Source organism: Olea europaea, unplaced genomic scaffold, assembly GCF_002742605.1.
Source record: "Olea europaea var. sylvestris unplaced genomic scaffold, O_europaea_v1 scaffold796, whole genome shotgun sequence".
NCBI classification, from domain to species: domain Eukaryota; kingdom Viridiplantae; phylum Streptophyta; class Magnoliopsida; order Lamiales; family Oleaceae; genus Olea; species Olea europaea.
This window is the reverse complement of record NW_019266391.1, coordinates 232,281-254,404: the sequence shown is the minus strand read 5'-3', so window position 1 is coordinate 254,404 and position 22,124 is coordinate 232,281. Positions and strand designations below refer to the sequence as shown.

The window sequence follows — 22,124 nt, the reverse complement described above, 5'->3', positions numbered from 1 at the left end:
GGGGGGGGGGGGGGGGGGGGGGGGGGGGAGAGGGGGGGGGGGGGGGGGGGGGGGGGGGGGGGGGGGGGGGGGGGGAGACGAGCATTACTTCACTCAGTGTTCCACTTGGGTGTGCCATGTATGCTTCTCTGTAAGAAACAGCTTTTCTTTGACGTTTTCCTCGCCCAAGGGCTGCTTCCTCCTCACTCTGGTATTTCGTCCATCTACAAATCCAACAAGCAAATGATGTAAGAAAGAGATGCTTATGAAGTAACTTGTGAATGAGAAGTTTTTGTCTAACAAAGTGGAAAAGAATTTATGTAAACTTCCTATACACATATACATGCATCTATGTGTTTATGTTGAGCCACATAATTTTCAATATTACAGATCAAAGAATGCTTCACTCAACACTACACCCAAAAGTGTAGATAAACAGGTGCTTAATGTGCTGTTGGGATTATAAATTCTACTTGTTCCTAACTTTCATGAAGCAGGAATTCTTCTACAATTTTGAATCCAGAATCGCCGTTGCTTATCATTATTAAAAGATAGGTTCATTAAACTATGTCTACTAGGATTTTTTTTTTCCTACATTAGGGAAGAAGAGATGTGAAATCAATGAGTAATGGAAGAGGTGCTGTACAATTTAAGACTGAAATACTTGCCTAACTCGCAGAAGCCTGTCCCATTCATTTTCTTCATTGCTGCCAGCCAAATCATCATCTTTTTTATCAAAATCACTGGTGACCACGGGAACAGATGTTGTTCCATCTTGTTCTTCTGTCGGTTCATCATTCCATTCTAGAGACTGAATTTTAAAAGCTTCATATTAGCTTCATGATGTCAATAAAATAGAAACTCTTCATATGAATATAAATGGTATACACATTCAAGAGAAGACACGTAAAATGAAGAATGGTGAACTTTATTCTTATGTATGGTAGTGAACAAAGAAAATCAATTATTTCAAATTTGGAACTCATGAGTAAACGAGTGTCCTTTAATCATCCAATTCATTTAGCGTTCTATTAATCAGAATATAAACTAGAAGATCTATATTGTATTGTTACAAACTCCACAAAAAGCATAGAAATTTCTTCAGAAAAGCATCAAATCTGGGTTTTGCTAAAGTTGGAGGAACTTGTGACCAATGAAGCTCCATGACAACCCAAATAAGAACAAGTGAAATATTGGCAGAAACAAAGATTTTAGGCACAATACTAAAGAATACTGTAACCGGGTGATAAAATGGCAGAAGCCATACCTTCACTGAACCAAGCATATCGTTCTCTATTTCTGATTCAGCATTATCAGGTGAATCAGAAGGGACGTTTGAGCGGTCTAGCAATTTTAAAATTGATGATTCATCCCACACAATCTTATTGCTACCATCTACACATTTATCTTTGTATACATCCCCAAGGCCACCAGTTCTCCTCCTGGTATTAGGTTCTGTAACTGCTTCATCTTTATTGTTGTGGTTTTCACCATCTTTTTCTGGTATGGTAGAAGAATCACCGAAAAGTTCTTCAGTTCCCCATTTTAGGATGTCTTCCACCTCCTTTTGCGACCCAGACTTGTTCACAAAAAGTTGATCAAGCATCAATTTCTTCTTTGCAAGTTGTAAGATGCGCTCTTCAACACTAGCACGGACAACAAGCCTGTACACCAGTAATCTATTTGATTGTCCAATTCGATGAGCCCGATTCATGGCTTGGATGTCTGCATGTGGGTTGAAGTCAGAATCATAGATGATGACAGTGTCAGCAGTTGCCAAGTTGATGCCAAGGCCACAAGAGCGTGTTGATAGAAGGAATATAAATCGACTCTTGTCTTGGTTAAAACGAGTTATTGCTGCTTGTCGATCTGCCACAGAGACAGAGCCATCAACTCTCTCGTATGTCTTTACCCCAAATTCAATAGACACATAATCCTCGAGGATGTCCAGTAACTTGGTCATTTGTGAAAAGATAAGGACTCTATGACCTTCTTTGTGTAACACCTTGAGCATAGAATGCAGCAAAGTCAGCTTGGCTGAAGCTTTTATTCGCATTTCATGAAGGAAATTCACTGATCCAGATTCAGGTTCAGTGCCAGGGATAAGATAAGGATGATTGCAAATCTTCCGTAACTGCATCACAATATTTAGCATCGACTGCTGCGGAACACCCTTCCCTATGTTGCGTAACACCTGATAATTCTTTGTTAACATGGCACGATAATATTCTGCCTGAATACTTGACAACTCAACAGGAACCACTCGTTCAGTCTTTGGGGGGATATTCTTCATGGCATCCTTTTTAAGCCTACGAAGCATATGTGGGGCTACAAGTTTCTTCAGTTCCTCTACCTTTTCAGCAGTCGTTAGATCATTAAATTTCTCCTCAAATGAAAAGAGAGAAGGAAATGAAGCTGGCTGCAGAAAGTTTAGCAGATTATACATCTCCCCTATATTGTTCTGAAGGGGAGTACCTGTCAAGAGTACCCTGTGTTGGAATGAGAAAGTGTTTAGCAAGCCAAAAAGCTTACTGCTAGAGTTTTTCAAACGGTGCCCCTCATCAACCACAAGAACTTCCCAAGGAACTCCACGTAGATGAGAGGAATCAGCAAGAACCATTTCATAAGTAGTCAAAAGAACATTGAACTTATAACCTGATGTTTTCTTATTCAACCCACTAGGATCAGATGCATGCCATTCATATTGGCGAATTATGGTTCTGGCCCTCATGTTCCCATGATATTCCACCACGTTGAGGTTAGGAGCCCATAGTGCAAACTCACCCATCCAGTTGGGCATTGTGGATAAAGGAACCAAAACCAGACAAGGCAGAGTAGCTTTAAATTCAAAATATAATGATGATAAAAAAGCACAAGCCGACACTGTTTTTCCAAGCCCCATTTCATCAGCGAGTATCACATTTCTTGATTTGTGCCAGCTTTTGCGCAACCAATTTAAAGCTTCCAGCTGATGTGGAAACAAAGAACCCCCTGCTAACTCTTTAGGCTGATCAGTGAGAGTAATTACCTCACTTTGTTGGAAGTTGCCTTTCCTCCATGTTGAATCATGTTTTTCAGAATCATTCTCCAGCGTTTGGCGTTCAAATTTAAAGAATAAATCAACCAAGTGAAGCAACTTTGCAATTACAGGTTCACTGGTTCTTTCCCAAGTGCATTCATCATAAGGAAGACCAGTCCATTTTACATATACTTCAGAACCACTTACAGAGGACCGAGTAGCAATTACTCGCTGAGGCAGCTTCCACTGTTCCTGGCAAAGATTTAAAGTCAATGTACCATACTTTGCCTTGTAATTCTCCAGTTTCCGTTTCGCCAGAACTTTCAGATCAGATTCAGGAATCCAACTGTTGTGGATGTGAGATTTCCCAACCCACTTGACCAAAAACTCGAATGAGACAGTCAATCCATTGGAGAATCCAGATTCAGCCGAATGGGACTTAGTAAATTTATTTTTAGGAGCACACATTGTTGTCATCTTAACGTCACCATTCTTTGAGTTTCCATTCTCATCAGAAATGTGAGTTTGATTGTTGTTTAAGACGTCATCGTTACAACTTTCTAAACCAAAATCAATCTTATTGCCTCCTGATATTATCTTGGAAGTCTTTGCTGCACTTTCTGCGCTTGAAATATTTTCATCTTGATTTTTATTATTGAGCACATTAGAACCTTCAATGTCTCTCCTCAAAGGATCCTTGAAATTTCGATTTTTACATTCTTTGGTTGAAGATCTTCTGTATACTTGTAGCTTACCTTCATTCATGTGATCTGTTACATTCTTGCTCCCACCAAAACAGGTAGCAATATTCTGACAACCCATGGCACAGTTTCCTTTGCCTATCCCAGGCATTTCAGAGTTGGGACTTTTCCCAGATAGCTTATTTTGATCTTCTGCATCTATGGAATCCTCCAAGGGAAGTTCATCCACATCCATTATGAGAACATTGCAAGCAGAATTCACATTTTCACTTTTCACACGACAACCCATAACCCGATCAACCTGTTATTTAAAAAAAGAACTAGTAAAGACAGAAAATTGCATTGTTACAGGTCATAGAAAGAAAAAGAATTCAATATAACACTAGGTATTTACTGGACATCATTCTTTGCAAGAAATCCTAGCCAACATTTGTACCTGCTGAACTTCAGCAGCATTTCCTTCACATGTCAAGGGCTCAGCTGCAATTTTTGCAGGTTCACATGATTCATGTGATCCACAAGCTGCTTCCTCAGAAATCATCTGCAATAAATGAGTTCATATTAATAAAACAGTAATAGGAAAAAGAGAGAAACAAAGATGAGACAGAACTATATCGATGCTAAAACGGGATAGAAAAGACTAGGCACAGGTCCACATATGGGTTCAGTATAGAAGCCTCTTACCACAATAGAAATATATTTAGAGTTACAATGGCAAAATGAATGCAAGGGAAACAAATGCAGAGTAACACAATGAAGTGTTAACATATGGTCCATACATCTTTACTGAGTAGAAATGTGTATCCTAGACTACAATGAGAAGAATTATTGTCCTCCATATATTTAAGGAGCAGCTCAGAACACTCCATAATGTGAACAGAAGTCTAGATTGACCAAAACTCTCCTTTCATGTCTAGCAAACATCAGGGATAGAACTGAAGCACTTCATCAGATGACCAGAAGTCTACAAGAAAATAATATGGGACAAGGTACTGGTATTCTCACTTATAAGGCAATTTTAAATTCAAAAGTAACGATATTTTTTTCTCATAAAGCAAATTAAAAATATATGATATTAAAGTTATGGTTTTTAAACATAAGATAAGATCTAGCAAAAAGGAAAGTATCTTAACTTGAATAAGCACCAAAAGAGAACAAAATATGTGAAAGGCAGGAATATCGACCTCATTTTTTAGTTGTTTATCAACAACATCCTGGTTTAATGGAGTTATACGATCCCCATGGCAAAATATCTTACGTTTTCCCTTTGATTTAGCAATTCCTGGACGTGCAACTTTTTCTTTGGACACAGCTTTTCCAGAAGAATCTTTAGTAGATTTTCCCTCATCACTCTTGCACTTTTTCTCATCACTGAGGGTATAAACCTTGTGCTTTCTTTTTCTGCCTATCCGGGTGGCAGCTTCCTTTGAAATGACAGGTCCATTTCCTGGAGATACGTTTCTATAAGATGCTTCAGGCTTTATCTCAGAAGATTTCTCATCCTTAGGCGAATTTTTTTTCTTTGAAGAAGACCTTTCCTTAACAGAAGTAGCTAACTTCTCTACTCGTATGTGAGCAGAAGAGACCTCCAGCTTGCTATCAACACCAGCATGTGATGAACTACCCTCCACAGAACCATCCTGCACATGATTACCTGGTTCGTTAATGCAACATTCGTCATTGGAGGAACAGTCAAACTTTTCAACCATTTCTCCCTGACAAGGCAAGGACGAGTTTTCTTTGTCTGAGGAATTTTTCTTCCCAGGAACGAGGCCTTCAAATGTCTCAGATACCTTGTTAATTTCAGATAATTCCTTTTCAGCTTTTGATCTTCGAATGATAATTTTTGTCCGTGGTCGTTTTGTGACAGGATCAAGATAGTTCACAGGCTCCAATGAAGCGCTCTTCTGACAGCAGGTTGGGCATTCCCACTTCCCAGAAGGAATACGCTTGACATAGTAAAATAAATATCAAATGTTATTTTATGGAAACAAAAGAATAAATGGTTAAAAAAGAAACACGTTATGTTATGCTTACCATTATTGAAAAACTAAACATACCTTTAGAGGAGGATCTAAACATTGAAGGTGATAGGTACGGGGACAGCTATCACAACACAGCAAATTTCCACCACGATCACAAACCACACACTCATAATAATACTGAAAGATAAAACAAAAGCAGCCAAGCAAAAGTCAAAATCAGTTCAAACTTGCCCACGTTGCTACTCTAACACTTAAGAACAAGTACTTGTCAATTAATTATAGCTACACCAAAGAAAAAACAATCGCACAAAAGAGAATGAAATTCAGGGTGGGGAAAATAAAAATACAAGAAAAACAGGAAGAGAAATAGATAAGTATCGTGTTGATTTCTTTAATAAAAAAAAGGACGAAGAATGGGGCTCTAAATCTTACATGCCGAGCTTCTTGATTAAAACATCTTTCTTGTCCTTTACTTTTACTTCATCTTTTCAAGAGGTTGTTCTTGCCAATATATTTAAAAGGAAGAACTAAAAGAAGGACCAGAAAAAAGGGCTCACCCCGTCAGTTCCCCTTTTCTTGCCAGAAGAATGATCTGAAGCAACTTTTTCTTTCAGGCCACGTTTGGATGAAGTGCTTGATGAATATTCTACAGATTTGCCATTCTTTTCTCTGTCATTCGACTTTTCTGCACCACAAGGAAGCTTTCTTCGCTTACGTTTCAAGACCCAGTTTCTGTTAAGGATTTTACTAGTATCTGAATCGTTTTCCCTCATTTTTAGAAGCCAAGCCTTGCATTTAAGATCTGCAATGAAGAAAGGAAGTTGTTAGTCTCAGACAAACTTCGTCCATTGTAACATAAACATTCTTTTCTTTGGAAAAATTTACTAAGTGATATATATACACAACAAAACAATGGGTATTGGGGGGGCTCTTTTGGCACCCTAAAAATTTTGTAGACCCATCTCTCCCTTATGCTCCAAATTTCATTCATTCCTTGCCTTAAGCAACAAAAATACATATAAGATACACTTCTAAAGAGTGCTGCACCGCACATTCATCACATGACGATATCAACATAGCTATGACCTAACTTATGATTAAGCAAGAAGTGTTTCTAACATTCCTTTAAAGATCACATTACGACACAAGAACCGTTGGCAACTTAGAAGCAAAAGCATAAATTTCTGATTCTTGTAGCAAAAACTAGTGTAAATGAACAATACACATCACAAAAACGAGATTATTGAACATGAGAAGAGATTAAGACTAGCTCATTGTTTAAAATGGCCACATAAAATATCACAGCAAAAGCACTACTTTTTCCGAAAACTGATTTTCAAATATAGGAAACATCAGAAAGCAAGTCCATGGCTGATACTTAAACTGATCTATGAAGGGTCTTAGAACTGAGACATTTAACTGCTTGATGCTCATGTAAGCTTAGCACTAGGATTAGTATAACTGGCATGTAAAATTCATATTCCATATATCCAGGTTGCTGAGAGCAGCGGAATCTTCTTTTGTCGTATTCATTTAAGTGGTCATCTCCAGTATTTATCCAACTAGTTAACCATCACTTAAGTTAGCGCATGCCGTGCAATAAATAACAAGAGCATTAAAGTTGCGCCGCACTGTGAATTACAGATGTCTGAGCAGGGTATATCTTGTCATTTTTATCCTTTTCCCTATTCAATAAGTTTCCTCATCCGCAAAAAAAAATATGTTTTTATTTTATTTTTTATTTATAGTCACAGGAATCATATTATTCATTAACCTTTCCTTTTTTTCTCTCCAAAGTTCACATATGCATATTGTAGTGGTATTTATTCCTTTAATTCTTTAATTTTTACAAGTCGCCAACTCGGGAGGGTCAATAAAATCCTTAACTTTAATATCACCAAAAAGAAGCTTTCACGCTTCTATAAATACAGATAAACAATGAGTAAACTAATAGATCAAGTTCATGTAACCAAATTCAAAAAGATATCCTCAAAACCCCATTTTACAACGAGATAAAAGTAAGTGATCTAATATCTGTCGGAGACCATCACATGCAACAACAAATTATATCATAAAAGATCAAGAGAGGTTCAAAAAACATAAATTCCAATTTATATTAAAACATCCCAAAAACCGCAAAATCATAACTTTGATGAAAACTAAACCCACAATATCAATCAAGCAGTGTCCAGTTCATAATGAAGACCTATACACACTGGAATCGAAACAAATTGCAGAACCACACTTGAGAAAAAAAATTAAAACTCCCAGATAAAATTTAACACTCACCAAACCTTGTTCATGGACAAAACCCATAAAAAGGAAAACCCACTTTCGCTTAATTCTCTACGCACATGAACTGGTAAATTAAGAGAGCGGTGGAGCAGGGTCAAAGAGGGATTAGGGTATAGGAGAGGGAAGAGAGAGAAAGAATAGAGGCAGACAATCGAAATAAATATAGAAATAGAGAGAGAGAATGAAGTGGGGATTCGGCGAGATTGTAGGACTTGGGGTGGGCGGTGGGGTGGGTGTGGGTAACACACAGACTGACATAGCAGCCAAAGGGTATGTGTTGTCCTGGGAAGAAGAGCCCAGGCGTTATCCAATGGTAACACTCCACGTGGCGCATTGGGACGCCTGTCATCCTCTCTCCTCACAATCCTCTCATTTTTCTTCAGCCTTGTTCTCTTCATTCACTCTCTTCTTCGTTTTGCTTCTCGACTGATGAATCCCACAGGCCACAGAAAAGAGAGTATTCAATCGAGCTCCATGTATCTTCATATGAATTTATACTATAGACACATACACACGAGATACATTTGTGCATAAATATATATATATATGAATTTTATGAGCACGTTGTAATAATAGCCGCCATAAAGTGCTGGGGGTCCCCCTATTTTTTTTCCCTCCCTCTCTCTTTGACATCGTCAAAAGCCTTTTCTTTATTCTGCTTTTTGAATCTTACCTTCTGCTTCTTCATAGATTTGAAACAAAAGGTGAAATATAGAAACATTGATACTGAGTTCCATTTGGCCCCATTAAATTCTATTCTATTTTTATTTCTCCTATTTTTAATCATATAATTTTTTATAAAATAATATTAAATATAGATCGAAAACTTTTTTTTTCTTTTTCAGTCGCTCATTTTTCAAGAAGACACTATTTCACTCATTTTTATTTTTAAAAAATGAGGATCAAATAGGGGCTAAGGATGTAAGTGGGCTTGACATTGTGGAATATAACCAAAGAAAGCAATATGTTCTTGAAATGAGATTTTGCTAAAGATTTGAAGAAATATTTGAGTTTTTAACTTATTTTAATTCGAAATCTATTTAGCGGACATGCAAGATCTGAAATGTGAAAGGAATGTGGAAGTGGTTAAACCAAAAAATAAATGTCATTAAATTGCATAATTTATTTTTTGCGAGATTTTTTTAGTTTCTTTATTGTTAATCTCAAAGTCTGTAAAAGTCAAGCTGAACTCTATCACCTATATATCACTTAAATGGTACTCTCTTAATTGGACTATGTCATGATGCTAAAAGGTTGAACCCTAACCTTAAGAGCTTTTATCGCCTCACTCCTGGAGTATTGTGAGGGAGGCAAATCAAAGTTAGGGAACAAGAACTTGCTTGTACACTGGTGCCCACAAAGAGTCAAATTCTATATATCTCAGGAATCGAACTCTCACACTACGGCTACCAGCAAGACTGAGACTACCTCACTCGTGTCATTTAAATCACTAGGTTATGTCCTGGGGGGCGACTACGTTACAATGCTAGATTATTTTTATAGTGGAGAGCGCAGGGGACTGTATGCACTTGATGATTAAGGACTTGTTTGAGCCCCATTTTTACCTTATTAAAATGAAAAAGATGACCGTTATCCATCACATCAAACCATTAGATTTGACTTTTTATCTCTTATGTGGGACTCATAACGACTATATTTTTCATTCTCATTTTTTCAATAATGTGGCTTAAACAGGGACTAAATCAAATTATTCAAATTGGGCTTTGGGTAGCCAAATTTTGATATAATTTTGACTAGGAATTTTTTATTTCACCCATCTTAGCTTTGTAGATTCTGAGGATGTTTATAGATTTGAGGGTGTGGGAATTATTCTAATCTCCTGAGGGCTTCTTCTAACAAAAATGTTGATAGCATGTTGATAATCAACTCATCGTTGTTATTTATTTTAAATATAAATATATCGTAGGTATGAGTTCCTTTTATATATGTCTTCCATAGGCTCCTCTACGACAATTGTCAAGGTCATTAAATTGCTTTCCCTTGACTCGTCCAACACAATCATTCATTTTACCTATGAACACATTGTTTTGATAGTTTGGCACTTGCCTTATTGGATAAATATATGGATAATTCGTATTTGCTACCACGAAATATTTGGTAGAAAATGATCACTGCCTCATTGATCTCTTCGTTTATTGGGTCGGGGGGAAAAGATCAGGAGGGCTAGGTTAGGTCTACAAAAAGGTTAGAATGATTTCGGCTAGGAAGAAGATGGAGGGTGGAGTGAAAAATAAAGTTTTAAAGATTTGGGATTGTGGTTGGCACATACAAAAAATTTGGGCATAATTTGTAAAAAATTAAAAAATTTGGGTACTGAAACTGCAAATTTGACCTTTTTTTTAAAATTATTTTTAACGGCTAAAATAACGAATTTGATGGGGGGGGGGGGGGGGGGGGGGTTGGAATCTTTCTATTCATTTGATTGAACTTGAAAATGAAATTTTTGCCCTAAATAAAAATGTTAGAGTAAAATATAAAAAAAATAAATAAATAAATCATAATATCTATGTGGTATATGAACCGCCAGACAGCAGGCATTGCAATTTCTAATTTTCTCAAAACAGAACATTCATGTGATGTCACATTTCAGTGTGATGCATGGATGTCATTAGGTGGCATCACTAGCCATCTAATACCTATAGGCTATAACTATAATGACACAGAGAGTATCGCTAAAATAGCATTACTGTTACATAACATTGTTCTTTATTATTATTATTATTATTATTATTATTATTATTTTTTAATGAAGCCAGACGGGAGAACCCTAATAATTTCTCCCCAGATGACTTCCTCCTCTTTTGTCTGTCCTACCTTTCAAACTTCATTAAAATGCTCTTCATCAGGTACCTTTATTTCAAATTCTCCACTTTTCATTTTGTATGTAGTGTACACATGGAAATTTACTGCTATAAGATGTGGTTGTGTATGCTCACTTTCCCATCAATGCTTCAATCACTAATGGAAACAAGTGTATTGAGATCCGTAACTTTCCGAGCGGAAGAAGGTCTGAATTCTTTAATCATTTTTACATATCCTTGAAGGCTTTGGATTGTATATGTAATTTATGTTTATGATTTATTTGTTTCATTTCTTATGACCTCTTCATTTGTGAATGATTAATTTGAAGTGACCTTATTTTTTTCTTAACTGGATCCTGCCTGGATAATTGTATTGTTAATTGGAAGAGTAAATGATTATTTCCCTGAAGAGAGAACCTTGTTATGCTATTGATTTTAAAATCATTGTTTCATCTGCTTTGATATTTATTGGATTTTTCAAAGATGATATCAATTATTTATTTATTTAATTGTCTGTACTGTGGAAATCATATAAGGCTCAAAGTGAAAAACTCTAATTCAGCCCCGACATTAAGGGTTTTTGGTTGTAGTAGGAATTGTCTTGGCAGACTTGTATTGCATTTTCATTCTACATTCTATACTGAGTGTAGTCTCAATTTGTACACGTGCTCTTACTTTCATGGAAATGTTGGGATTGAATCAGAGTTTAGTTTGACATTAGCTTGTTGGCTATATCAAGTTAGGAAGGTGGATTTGCTTGATGGTGTCACAATTCTTAGAAGTTTTAAGGATGAACTGGTTTTGGATGGAAATGACATTAAGCTTGTTTTGCGATCTTGTGCATTGCTAAACTAGGAAACTCGTGCATTGATAAAGCAGGTTAAGGATGAAACTAGTTTTGAATTTTGCATTTACATTGATTTGGAAGGTTTAATTTATGGACTTTGTTTCGAGCCCTAACAATTATGGGACTGGCCCCGTGGGCCCAAGCCCTAGAATCCAAGCCATTGAGACCTTGCTGTGCATCTCAAATTCATACCTTTTGATTGTACCATAATGCTAGGTATACATGATGACAAGAAAGACAGCAGAAATCAGAAGGGGAACCCAACCATATTGATCGACCTTGAAAAGCACTGCATAGAAGTACGTACACTCCACAACCAGAGAAAAGCCCGTGAAGATTAGGGCAATAATCCAGTGGCAATGCCAAACTAGTAACATTATTAATGTCATGAGAAAAGTGGCGAGCATAGCAATCACAACAGCCATACTTATCATATGAGACATAATATTGTAAAATCTTTAGCCTTTAATCTCTCAAAGATAATCGATGTCATAGTTCGTAAGGAATGAAAACCAGACAGACGCAATTGATTCAGTTTTATTGTCATTTTTACTATCACCTCACAGCACAATCAACTTTATTACAAGGAGATATCAAGACTGTTTACCAGTTCCGCGAGTAGCATACAAAGAAAAGGGAACAAGAAAGCTTACTCCGTATATAGAAGATATCAACATTGCACAAGTAAATTGGCTTGCATTTATACCATACGTTTACTTACTTTTCAGAAATATTACACCAATATAATTTTTAATCCATCAATAGGTTACCTTTTCAATAGCGGATATAAGTAGGGAAGATACATGTTGCACAAAGTTTTTCTAGTTCTCTGTGCAAGTATGAGATTGGTTAAGAAATAAAAAAGAAAGGTAAGAGAAAGAATAACTACAAAATACATGCTGTAAAAGAGGATTTCACTTATTGAGGAACAGGGCAATGAATCAGTCAATTGACTAGCATGGTAAGCATTACCGTTATTCAAACAAAGTTCGGCTAATCTATTATATGCGAAGGCATCAAGCACATCAAATAGATCCCAATCTTATAGCCAATTCTGAATATAATCGATGTTGACATAATATTATTTTCGGGTAGAGATCACATATGGAAGAGAATCTGAGTATCTGAGCTATATAAACTTATCTGTGGATAAGGTAATAGAAATAAGAGGTTTCTTGGAAAGAACCCCTGCAAATCAATATGGGTGCAAAAAATAAAGCTCTATTGTGCATAACACGGGAAAACTCGCCATAAGCATTACCAATTTGGCTTTTATTTCTAAATCCTGCAGTTACAGCACTACATAGAACCATAAGGATCAAATTCATATCTGGAATGTGTATCTGCCCAAGGAACTTCTTTGATATATGTACAACTTTGACTCTTGGAAAACATTCCAGGATAAGGGCTTGCTTGATTATTGAAAAAGTAGCAGATATGGTGGCCTCACTGAACCCTCAAAAGTAACTCAATGGTTCAACATTAGATTTGCTCTCCAATGATCACCAGTTCAAATCCTCTTACAACCACTGAAGTGAGTACCCAATTATAAACTTAAAGGTTCCATGGGATTAGTCGATGTATGCATAGACTGATTCGAACACCCATGGTCATTAAAAAAAAAAAAATGGTGGCCTGACTAACAACAATAGCAGCCAAAGTTGCAACAAAAAACATTGGCCAGTATATTCCATTGGATTTTTTTTTTTTTTTTAATAAAGAAATGTAAACTCCTTTGCGAATTTATATTGACTAATAATGGGTATCTCGCTTGATCGCAGTATACTTCATAAGAAAAGAGTTGGATGAAGTATCAATTTTGTTGTTATATAATTGTTTATGAAAACTGCATACATCTTACTAGATATTTTAAAACACTCTCGTACAATAATTTCCAAGTTAGTTCGGATCGATTAAACATGTGTTATGCTAACCAACTAACAACCTCCAACTGCATAACCGATTTCAGCTCGCCAGGCTATCTATCTAAACTAACAAACAACTATCGATAGATTTCAGCAGCAACAGAATTCAGACTGAGGTTTCTTTTCTTGGCTTCTTGAGCCTTCAATTCCAAGGCTTCTATATAAGATTGAATGTTCCAACACGGTGAGACCTGATTTGCACCAAAATACAATACACAGCAAATATCTAAGAAATCAGTAGCAATCCCTTTTTCTCCAACCTAAACTGATTTCTACAATATCATATTAGAAACAAACCTATGTATTTTACTGGATATGCCACCCGGGGTATGGAAAAACAGAACGATAAATGAACCTGACACCTCTGAGCTACCATTCGAGCAGTAACAGTCAGGACAAGCTGATACAGAGGCCATATTATAGCGCATATCAATAACAAAAGCAGGTTAGGTTGCAGCTAGCATAAAATTCATATTTAGTTGCATAATTAGATGCTTTTGTATTCTTAATTCATACTTCAAACCATTATTCAAGAATTCGAATCAACGAAAGACAGGCATGAAAAAGCAAGAGATATGTCTTCAAGCATTATAATATTATGTGAAACTTTAGGATCAATCTTGAATATGTTGCATTACTTTGGAAACAAATTTTCAATAAATATAAATATATCTCAAAACTAAACAAAAGACCCAGTTCATGATACTTACAATGTGGAGAAAATCCCAAAGAAACAAGCACAAATATAAATTATACAGGAATGAATTTGTACATATATCCTAATGGTTTGAGGAATAATCCATCATCATGACAAAGCAAACATTTGATAAACACTGGATTGTGAATTAAATTTTGAAGGCATTTAATGAAATGTTACTATACGGAAACAGAAATAGAGTTTAAATTGAGTATCCAGCTTTAAGTTTCACTTAAGTCCCCCAGGGTTTCAACTATCACAACTTTCCAGTGAACTCAATAATCCTTCCTACATAAGCTGAAGTTATCCTCTCAAAATATCCAACAGTCGATTCACAATTTGACATGCCCCGGAATAGATTTTTTACAAGAAAAGTGGCCGTCTCCTCAATCATTTAGACAAGAGGACAGTCTTACAGCAGGGAAGTTTTTGGACTATAATATGGCAAGATTTAGTGTCAGTCAAAGGTGGACTAAAGTGCCACAAGCCTAGTACCTCGGTTGTGTTTTCTGGTGAAGGCAATACATTACATATTAATGCCTGTGGACTAAATTATTAATAATCTATAATTATTTTGTCACGAAAATTCCTACTCAAGCATCATGATGCAGTCTTATCAAAGCATATGTTATCTCTTGGAGTCTAGGAGCACAAGGCATTTTTATCACACAAGAAGTTTTTGAGGCAAGAAATGAGAACCCCAAAATATAATTGCTTCTAAAAGAACAACACAGACAAAATTGAAGTCTTGATTGCAAATGGAGATAATTCCATAGATTTCCAGTTCCTCTCCCTCCCAGAAGGCCACAAATACACAAACGAGTATTGTGTCCCATTCTTCCCATCCCAGTACAAACCTAGTATCCCTGCCTATTGCATCCACAATATCATCAAGGAATTAGCCAATAATATATAAGTACTAACCAACCATTTTAAGATACCATATCACCATGTAAAATTTCAGTCAAGGTACAAAAACTCAGTCATTAATCCCTTTCTTCCTTTTTTTTGCCCTATTTATTAAGCAGTGAATACAATATTCATAATAGATTAAAATGTTCAAGATGCATCCGACACAAACAAGAAGGCTCTTCAAGAGTGAGTGTACTACTTACCAAATAAGGAAAGAGGGAAATACTTCTCCTCCTCCTTCCTCACTGATGCATAAAAGCCGGCACATATAGGAATTACCATTCATGTAAATCCGTTCACTTGGGATATTGCTTGTGCTAGTCCAGCCAGTTCAGGCAATAATTTCTGTAAGGGTGAGGATATAAAAGACATATAGTTCGATCAGAAGGTTTTTAATTTCCTCAGGAAAGACAAAGGTAAGACGCGTTGTCATTTGTTGTTCGACCATCCAATCTGATAATCTTCACGTGGCATCGTCAAATAATAAAGTCTTGTATGAGAATCTACAATGCACTAGAATGCCCTTGTTAGTTAGATTCCTATTTTAAAATTCACCATGTTAGCTGTTTCCTATCCATTGTAGAAACTGATTAACAGTCGTGTCCTAATTCTACTTGGCCAAAAAATTCTAGTTGACGAGAACTGAAATCTTCAGAGCTTATACACACCATATTTTCATATTTTACAACCAAAATTTATGATTGTAATTTACCAATTCAGTATAAGAACTCCGTGGTTAGCGAATACAGCCCTCTTTCAAGTCATTTCACTAATGCTGCAATTGATGATATGATGTTCTTCCTATCCGCCTTCTGACTTCTTTCTTGTACACAGAATTTTACTAAAATCCGAAAAATCTCATATATAAGAAGCAAAACACAGCAACTCTCTTAACCTTCAGAAGCTGACAAAACTCCATCCACGAATAAATGAAAATTGAAATGGTTAATAAGGGTGTAGTTTTCAGCTTTCAGATTGAATTCTCAATCTCTCCAAGAATTTCTTGTTCCTTTCCATCCATAATGACAAATAATGGAGCGGAATTGGCAAAATTTAAGGTGAAACAAAATTATTTTAGAACAATAATTCATTCTACAGGTACATCAATTGATTTTAATCTCTTTTAATTCTTGTTCAGTATTCCCATAATCCCATTGTATGATCATTGAAGGAAAACATGCCTTATGATCAACATATTGTCAATAATTTAGACCTCCTCTCCGAAAAATTGTAAGAGAAAGAATGAAAGAAAAGATCATAACATAAGCTACAATTGGCTCAAGAGCAATAGCTTTATATAATTATTATAACACACAATCCATGTATGGTGTGACATGAATCTAACCCTTTTTGAAAATATAAAATAAAATCTGACATATATTACAGGTAATGATAATAGCACGCGGTAATTGTTAACAAAACATTGAAAACGACATGCATATCTGACATTATTTTAACAAAATGAACATAAATTGCCAAACCATGAAACTAACCTATCCATTTCAGATTTATTTATTTTTTCCAAGCACCTTAGCACAACAAATACAGAGTCAATTGTGTCTGATTTTCCTTGGTGTTCTCTGTTCAATTTTTTGGTCTTAAACCAGTTGGCCCTAACAACTATTGTTTGATTACAACCACAGTGAACAAACCTTACAGTCAAGTAACTAATTAAAATGAATAGTCTAAATATTGATATAAGAAATAAACACTAATGGGACAAATGAAAAACAGAACTTCCAAATGCACCAAGCCAAAAGCATGAGACAAAGAGAGAAACTATAATTAATTTAGCATATAAATAGACATCCCTACCAAATCACAATAATACCACCATCGCACTATCAGTTCAAATTCTTAATAAATATTGTCACATGTCCCTAGGGCGAAAAGGACAAACAATAAAGGAAGAGCATTTGTCATATAGTTAATCAATATAATCAAGCAATTTGCAAGAAAATTAAGAAACGGAGCGCCTCAATTCTTATTGTAACAGTTAATATAAATGTCACAAAAAACACATTCATTTCAGATATTTTCTTATCTACACAATGTTTTTCTGGTAGCATAAAAGCTAAAAAAATTACAGAAATTTACCCTCTCTAGCACACAATCATTGTCTCACACATCCATGTTTTCCATCTGAATGCTGCTCTTGAGAGGCACATATTCCCCAAGATATCCACCAAGATGATCGTACAGTGCACTCTTATCAATCCCTTGATGATGGTAGCTCTTGCAGACATAGTAAAACACACTCTGCACCAATAGCCCTACAAGATTCACAATCACCAAAACCCCAACTAGGAACCCGCCGACCATAATTCTTGTCAACACCCCATAATGCTCTCCACCGTGCACCACAATTGACCCAAATAGCCCATTGATCACTCCACAAATAGCCAAGTACCCAAAAACCAGTACAAATCCCATGCCAATTTTCCCCTTCAACAACTCATAGCTCTTCTTCATCGCTGAAAATCCATAAATAGGCTCAAGAACAGACACCACACTAGCCAGATGCCACAGTGCACTTATGTAAACATGCACAACTAAAAACAACAAGAACACAACCACAATCGAGAATATAAACAAGACAACGTTCTGAGTGTCCACCGCAATAATCAGAAGCACGAGAAATCCCAAGAAAAAAATATTGTAAAGGACCATAGTAAGAGAAACCCACAAGAAGGTGATGAAGAGCCGCTTGAAGACACTGGGAATGGCTGCCATGGTGGAGGAGAAGGAGACTGGCTTGGAGGTGTAGAGTGAGGCGACGGTGAAGACGACGGCGGCGGTGGACAGGAGCGAGAAGGCAAAAAGGAAGATGAGGTAGCAGAACTGGAAAATAAGGAGCTTGGACCATTCGGAGGAGGCGGCACGGGACCCAGCTGGCTCGGACTGAAGCTGAGTGAGGATAGGGTGGGTGAAGAGCGAGTGGGCCAAGATGGCGAACGATAGAGGGAAGATTAGGGTTAAGGTTATGAGGTAAAAGGTTTTGGGGGATCGTTTAGGAATGAAAATTGATTCTTTAATGATGTCTTGGATGCTCAAGAATTGCAGTTCATCGGGAGGCAGATCCATTGGGTTACTGGGATTTCTGGGATCTCTTCAAATTGCACAGAAATGGGTTAAATTAGGTTTTTGAGATTGTTGCGTGGGCGTGCGGGTGGGGTGGAGTCTTGCTTGAGCTGGAGGAGAGCAATAGATCCAAGCTGGAGAAAGAGTCAAGGGCAAGAGAAGGTGGTGGAGGTGATGGGTACTATTTTTGGCGAGTAAATTTCACCACACATGTTACAAATTGTACGAAATGGCACGAAAAATTACGAATTGATACAAAAAGGTACGATCCATTCCGAAATGATAAGTTCAACAAATGTTAAATTGATAATTAAAGTTACTTCATGGCTCATTTATCCTTTGATTGAGTCTCATTATATTGAAAAAATATATTTTATAATAGTGATTTTTTTGAAAATTTTGTGATTAGAAAACGAGAAAAGTTTTGAATTTACATATAAATTACTTTATTATAAGAATATGTAGTTGAAAATAAGTTTAAAAAAAATGAGTTTTGAATCAATGGAGCTCAAATAGAGACTTAATCCCTAAAGTTAAACAATAATTCATAAATATTGATTCCGAATACAATTAATGTTATATTTTATATAGCAGTGATTAAATATTTACTTTAATTATCTACAATTAAAGATATCCTTCATTCAAATTGCACTTCTCTTGTAGACCCGTCTCTACCTTTTACATTTTATTAGTGATTTAAAAAAGAAAGTTAGAGCCGAAGGGAGTTATTTTGGAAGTTTTGACTGAATGTAAGGCTTTTTTTCGTAAGAATTGTACTTTAGGTTGAAAATTTGTAATTTGAAGACAATGATCATTTCTCTACGTAAAGGTTCAAACAGTCTCTAGATTTTCATAAAGAGTGATGAATTATGTAATATTATTTAACTGGGTGATTAAATTGTTCAAAAAAAAATAAAAAAATTTATTGATGAATTTGAAAATTCACTTAAACTTCAAGGACCATTTGTGAAATTAACTATTTGATGAATCTGTGTACTGTCCACCGCCATATCCGCAGAAGTGTCTTGCAGGGTCAATTTTGTACTTGCACTGATACATAAAACGCGTGTTATACTCATTATACTTCAGGTAAGACGATTTTATGAGTCGTGTAGGTATATCGAAGAAAATTCTAGCAATTATAAGTGATGAAATATGCCTGATTTCTACAATTAATTAAAATAATTGAAACTAAGTCCCCAATAAGATTTCAGTGATAATTAAAGATTTCGTTTAAGGCAAATTTAAATTCAATTAAGACTTGAGATGCTCATTTTGTGCACTTTCTTGAAAAAGTAAGATTCATCATAAATGAGAAGAAAAGTTTGTATTTTCCCACTCTGAACTAATATCGCGTATCGTTTTCGTGAAGAAAACTTGATGTATATGCTAAACTCATAAAATTTAATACTCCTTCCGTCCCATTTATATAAGCTTGTTTTGTTTTTCACAGAGATTAAGAAATCGTATGTAATGTCATTAAAAAAATATTTTTTGTCAAAAAATATCCTAGTTTACCTTATTTATATTTATACAATTTCAAGAATAATTAGGAGAAACCAAATATAATTATGCAAATTAAGTAAGAGTATATTAGTAAACGAACAAAACAAAACATTCTTAATAAAGAAACAAGACTATATAATTGGAACGAGAAAATAAGGAAATGTAGCATATATAAATTGGACGAAGAGAGTAATAAATTAAATTGACCAATGTTAAAGCAACATTGTCGATAATAATAATATTATTCGATCTATCTAAATTTCAAACGGCAAAAAGATTTCAAGATTATTTTGTCAATCAATTTTCGATGAGGTATTATAAATAAATTCATAAATATAGTAACTGTCATCCTAGTTTTAATTTAACCAAGAGTACACCGTTGAAGAACTAATTAACAATTTCATGCTATAATCATTATTTCAATAGCACAGTTAAATTAGGTAGTGTAGGCATCGAAGGTAGACTGGAGATGTTTGGAATTTCCAAGTTTGGAATGTTATGAATTTGAGGGAGTGATGGTGCAAATGGAAGTTGTGGAATTATAGGAGGGAAAGGATGATTTAGCAAAATCTTGTTACTCAAATCATAGAATTCGAGGGAAAGATCTCATCAGCGATTCAGCATACAAGTCGATAAAATCTAAAGGCAAGATGCAAAAGTAAAAAGCTTGAATTATATAGGGGGCAGTGACCCCATATTAGTTTAGTAAAGTAAAGCTCCAAAAAATGACATATTAAGCTGCGGTGCAGATTTAACTCAACTAAGAAAGGACCTCTTCGATTGGTCATATACAAGGATGAGTATTGAATAAGAGTTTTGCTACACATATCCAGAATTTGATACTCCGGGTTACCTGCTACTCACATGGGGTCGGGGGGCCCCACGCCAATAAATGTGTCGGCCTTGACTCCTTCACTCACATCAGGTAACACTCGGGTACAAATAACAAAATTCATGAATAAAGGGCTATGAGAGTTAGATAACAAAACTCATTGAATGAAGGGCTATGAGAGTTGTGCCATCATAGATGACTAATGAGAAATTTGAAGAGTGCCTTTATAATTCTACAGACGAACATTAATTTCTTATGTATGTATAAACTTGCAACCAATAGTAATTTCAGTGTTTGAATGTAACAAAAGAGCAAGGCAAAACATCCATATAACTTGTGCTAATTTACCTTACTGGACAAATGCTATTTATTGCCACTTCTCATGATTACAGCCTATTTTTGTAGCAAAAAAAAATCATTCTACCCAATAACTTTATGGGTCGAGATCTAATGTCCTATTGTGCTGCTCATCCAATTAATTCTTGACATTTAGTACATTTGTAGTGAAGTTGATGAGCCTAAATTCGAAATAACATGTTAATCATTGACGGCGGCGGTGGACAGGAGCGAGAAGGCAAAAAGGAAGATGAGGTAGCAGAACTGGAAAATAAGGAGCTTGGACCATTCGGAGGAGGCGGCACGGGACCCAGCTGGCTCGGACTGAAGCTGAGTGAGGATAGGGTGGGTGAAGAGCGAGTGGGCCAAGATGGCGAACGATAGAGGGAAGATTAGGGTTAAGGTTATGAGGTAAAATGTTTTGGGGGATCGTTTAGGAATGAAAATTGATTCTTTAATGATGTCTTGGATGCTCAAGAATTGCAGTTCATCGGGAGGCAGATCCATTGGGTTACTGGGATTTCTGGGATCTCTTCAAATTGCACAGAAATGGGTTAAATTAGGTTTTTGAGATTGTTGCGTGGGCGTGCGGGTGGGGTGGAGTCTTGCTTGAGCTGGAGGAGAGCAGTAGATCCAAGCTGGAGAAAGAGTCAAGGGCAAGAGAAGGTGGTGGAGGTGATGGGTACTATTTTTGGAGAGTAAATTTCACCACATTGTTACAAATTGTACGAAATGGCACGAAAAATTACGAATTGATACAAAAGGTACGATCCATTCTGAAATGATAAGTTCAACAAATGTTAAATTGATAATTAAAGTTATTTCATGGCTCATTTATCCTTTGATTGAGTCTCATTATATTGAAGAAATATATTTTATAATAGCAATTTTTTGAAAATTTTGTGATTAAAAAACGAGAAAAGTTTTGAATTTACATATAAGTTACTTTATTGTCAGAATGTACAGTTGAAAAGAAGTTTTAAAAAAGTGAGTTTTGAATAAATGGAGCTCAAATAGAGACTTAATCCCGAAAGTTAAACAATAATTCATAAATATTGATTCCGAATACAATTCATGTTATATTTTATATAGCAGCGATTAAATATTTACTTTAATTATCTACAATTAAAGATATCCTTTCATTCAAACTGCACTTCTCTTATAGACCCGTCTCTGCCTTTTACATT

General features: G+C 35.8%; 2 protein-coding genes across 4 annotated transcripts in view; both read right to left on the bottom strand.

Annotated features, from left to right (window-relative positions):
• LOC111391464 (protein CHROMATIN REMODELING 4-like) overlaps nucleotides 1-8,503 on the bottom strand; it is a 12,608-nt gene extending 4,105 nt beyond the window's left edge. Inside the window, exons 1-9 of one of the 2 annotated variants that reach the window (XM_023016691.1) lie at nucleotides 7,974-8,503; nucleotides 6,242-6,486; nucleotides 5,760-5,861; nucleotides 5,493-5,648; nucleotides 4,884-5,339; nucleotides 4,136-4,240; nucleotides 1,247-4,000; nucleotides 648-790; nucleotides 89-203 (exon numbers count right to left, since the gene is read on the bottom strand). In XM_023016691.1, the coding sequence (XP_022872459.1) occupies nucleotides 89-203; nucleotides 648-790; nucleotides 1,247-4,000; nucleotides 4,136-4,240; nucleotides 4,884-5,339; nucleotides 5,493-5,648; nucleotides 5,760-5,861; nucleotides 6,242-6,457 (4,047 nt within the window). In that variant the 5' untranslated portion in view covers nucleotides 6,458-6,486; nucleotides 7,974-8,503. Of the gene's footprint in view, nucleotides 1-88; nucleotides 204-647; nucleotides 791-1,246; nucleotides 4,001-4,135; nucleotides 4,241-4,883; nucleotides 5,649-5,759; nucleotides 5,862-6,241; nucleotides 6,487-7,973 lie in introns of both variants that reach the window. The other variant, XM_023016689.1, reaches the window with a different exon arrangement.
• Nucleotides 8,504-17,142: 8,639 nt separating this feature from the next.
• Nucleotides 17,143-21,623, bottom strand: LOC111391473. 2 transcript variants are annotated; one of them, XM_023016699.1, is made up of 2 exons: nucleotides 21,188-21,623; nucleotides 17,143-18,009 (listed from the first exon to the last, which is right to left on the bottom strand). In XM_023016699.1, the coding sequence occupies exons 1-2, from the start codon at nucleotides 21,442-21,444 to the stop codon at nucleotides 17,304-17,306; spliced, it is 963 nt and encodes a 320-aa protein (XP_022872467.1). In that variant the 5' UTR covers nucleotides 21,445-21,623; the 3' UTR covers nucleotides 17,143-17,303. The 2 variants fall into 2 exon arrangements, with proteins under 2 accessions (XP_022872467.1, XP_022872466.1); XM_023016698.1 differs by lacking the exon at nucleotides 21,188-21,623 and having other exon boundaries at nucleotides 17,143-18,398.
• Between the last annotated feature and the right edge of the window lie 501 nt (nucleotides 21,624-22,124).

What these genes read in the sequence shown, in the direction of transcription:
- LOC111391473 (XM_023016699.1), bottom strand. Translation starts at nt 21,444, where the DNA reads ATGGATCTGCCTCCCGATGAACTGCAATTCTTGAGCATCCAAGACATC. An exon ending in TTCCAGTTCTGCTACCTCAT is followed by an intron (nt 18,010 to 21,187) that starts CTTCCTTTTTGC and finishes CTGCTACCTCAT; the next exon opens with CTTCCTTTTTGCCTTCTCGC.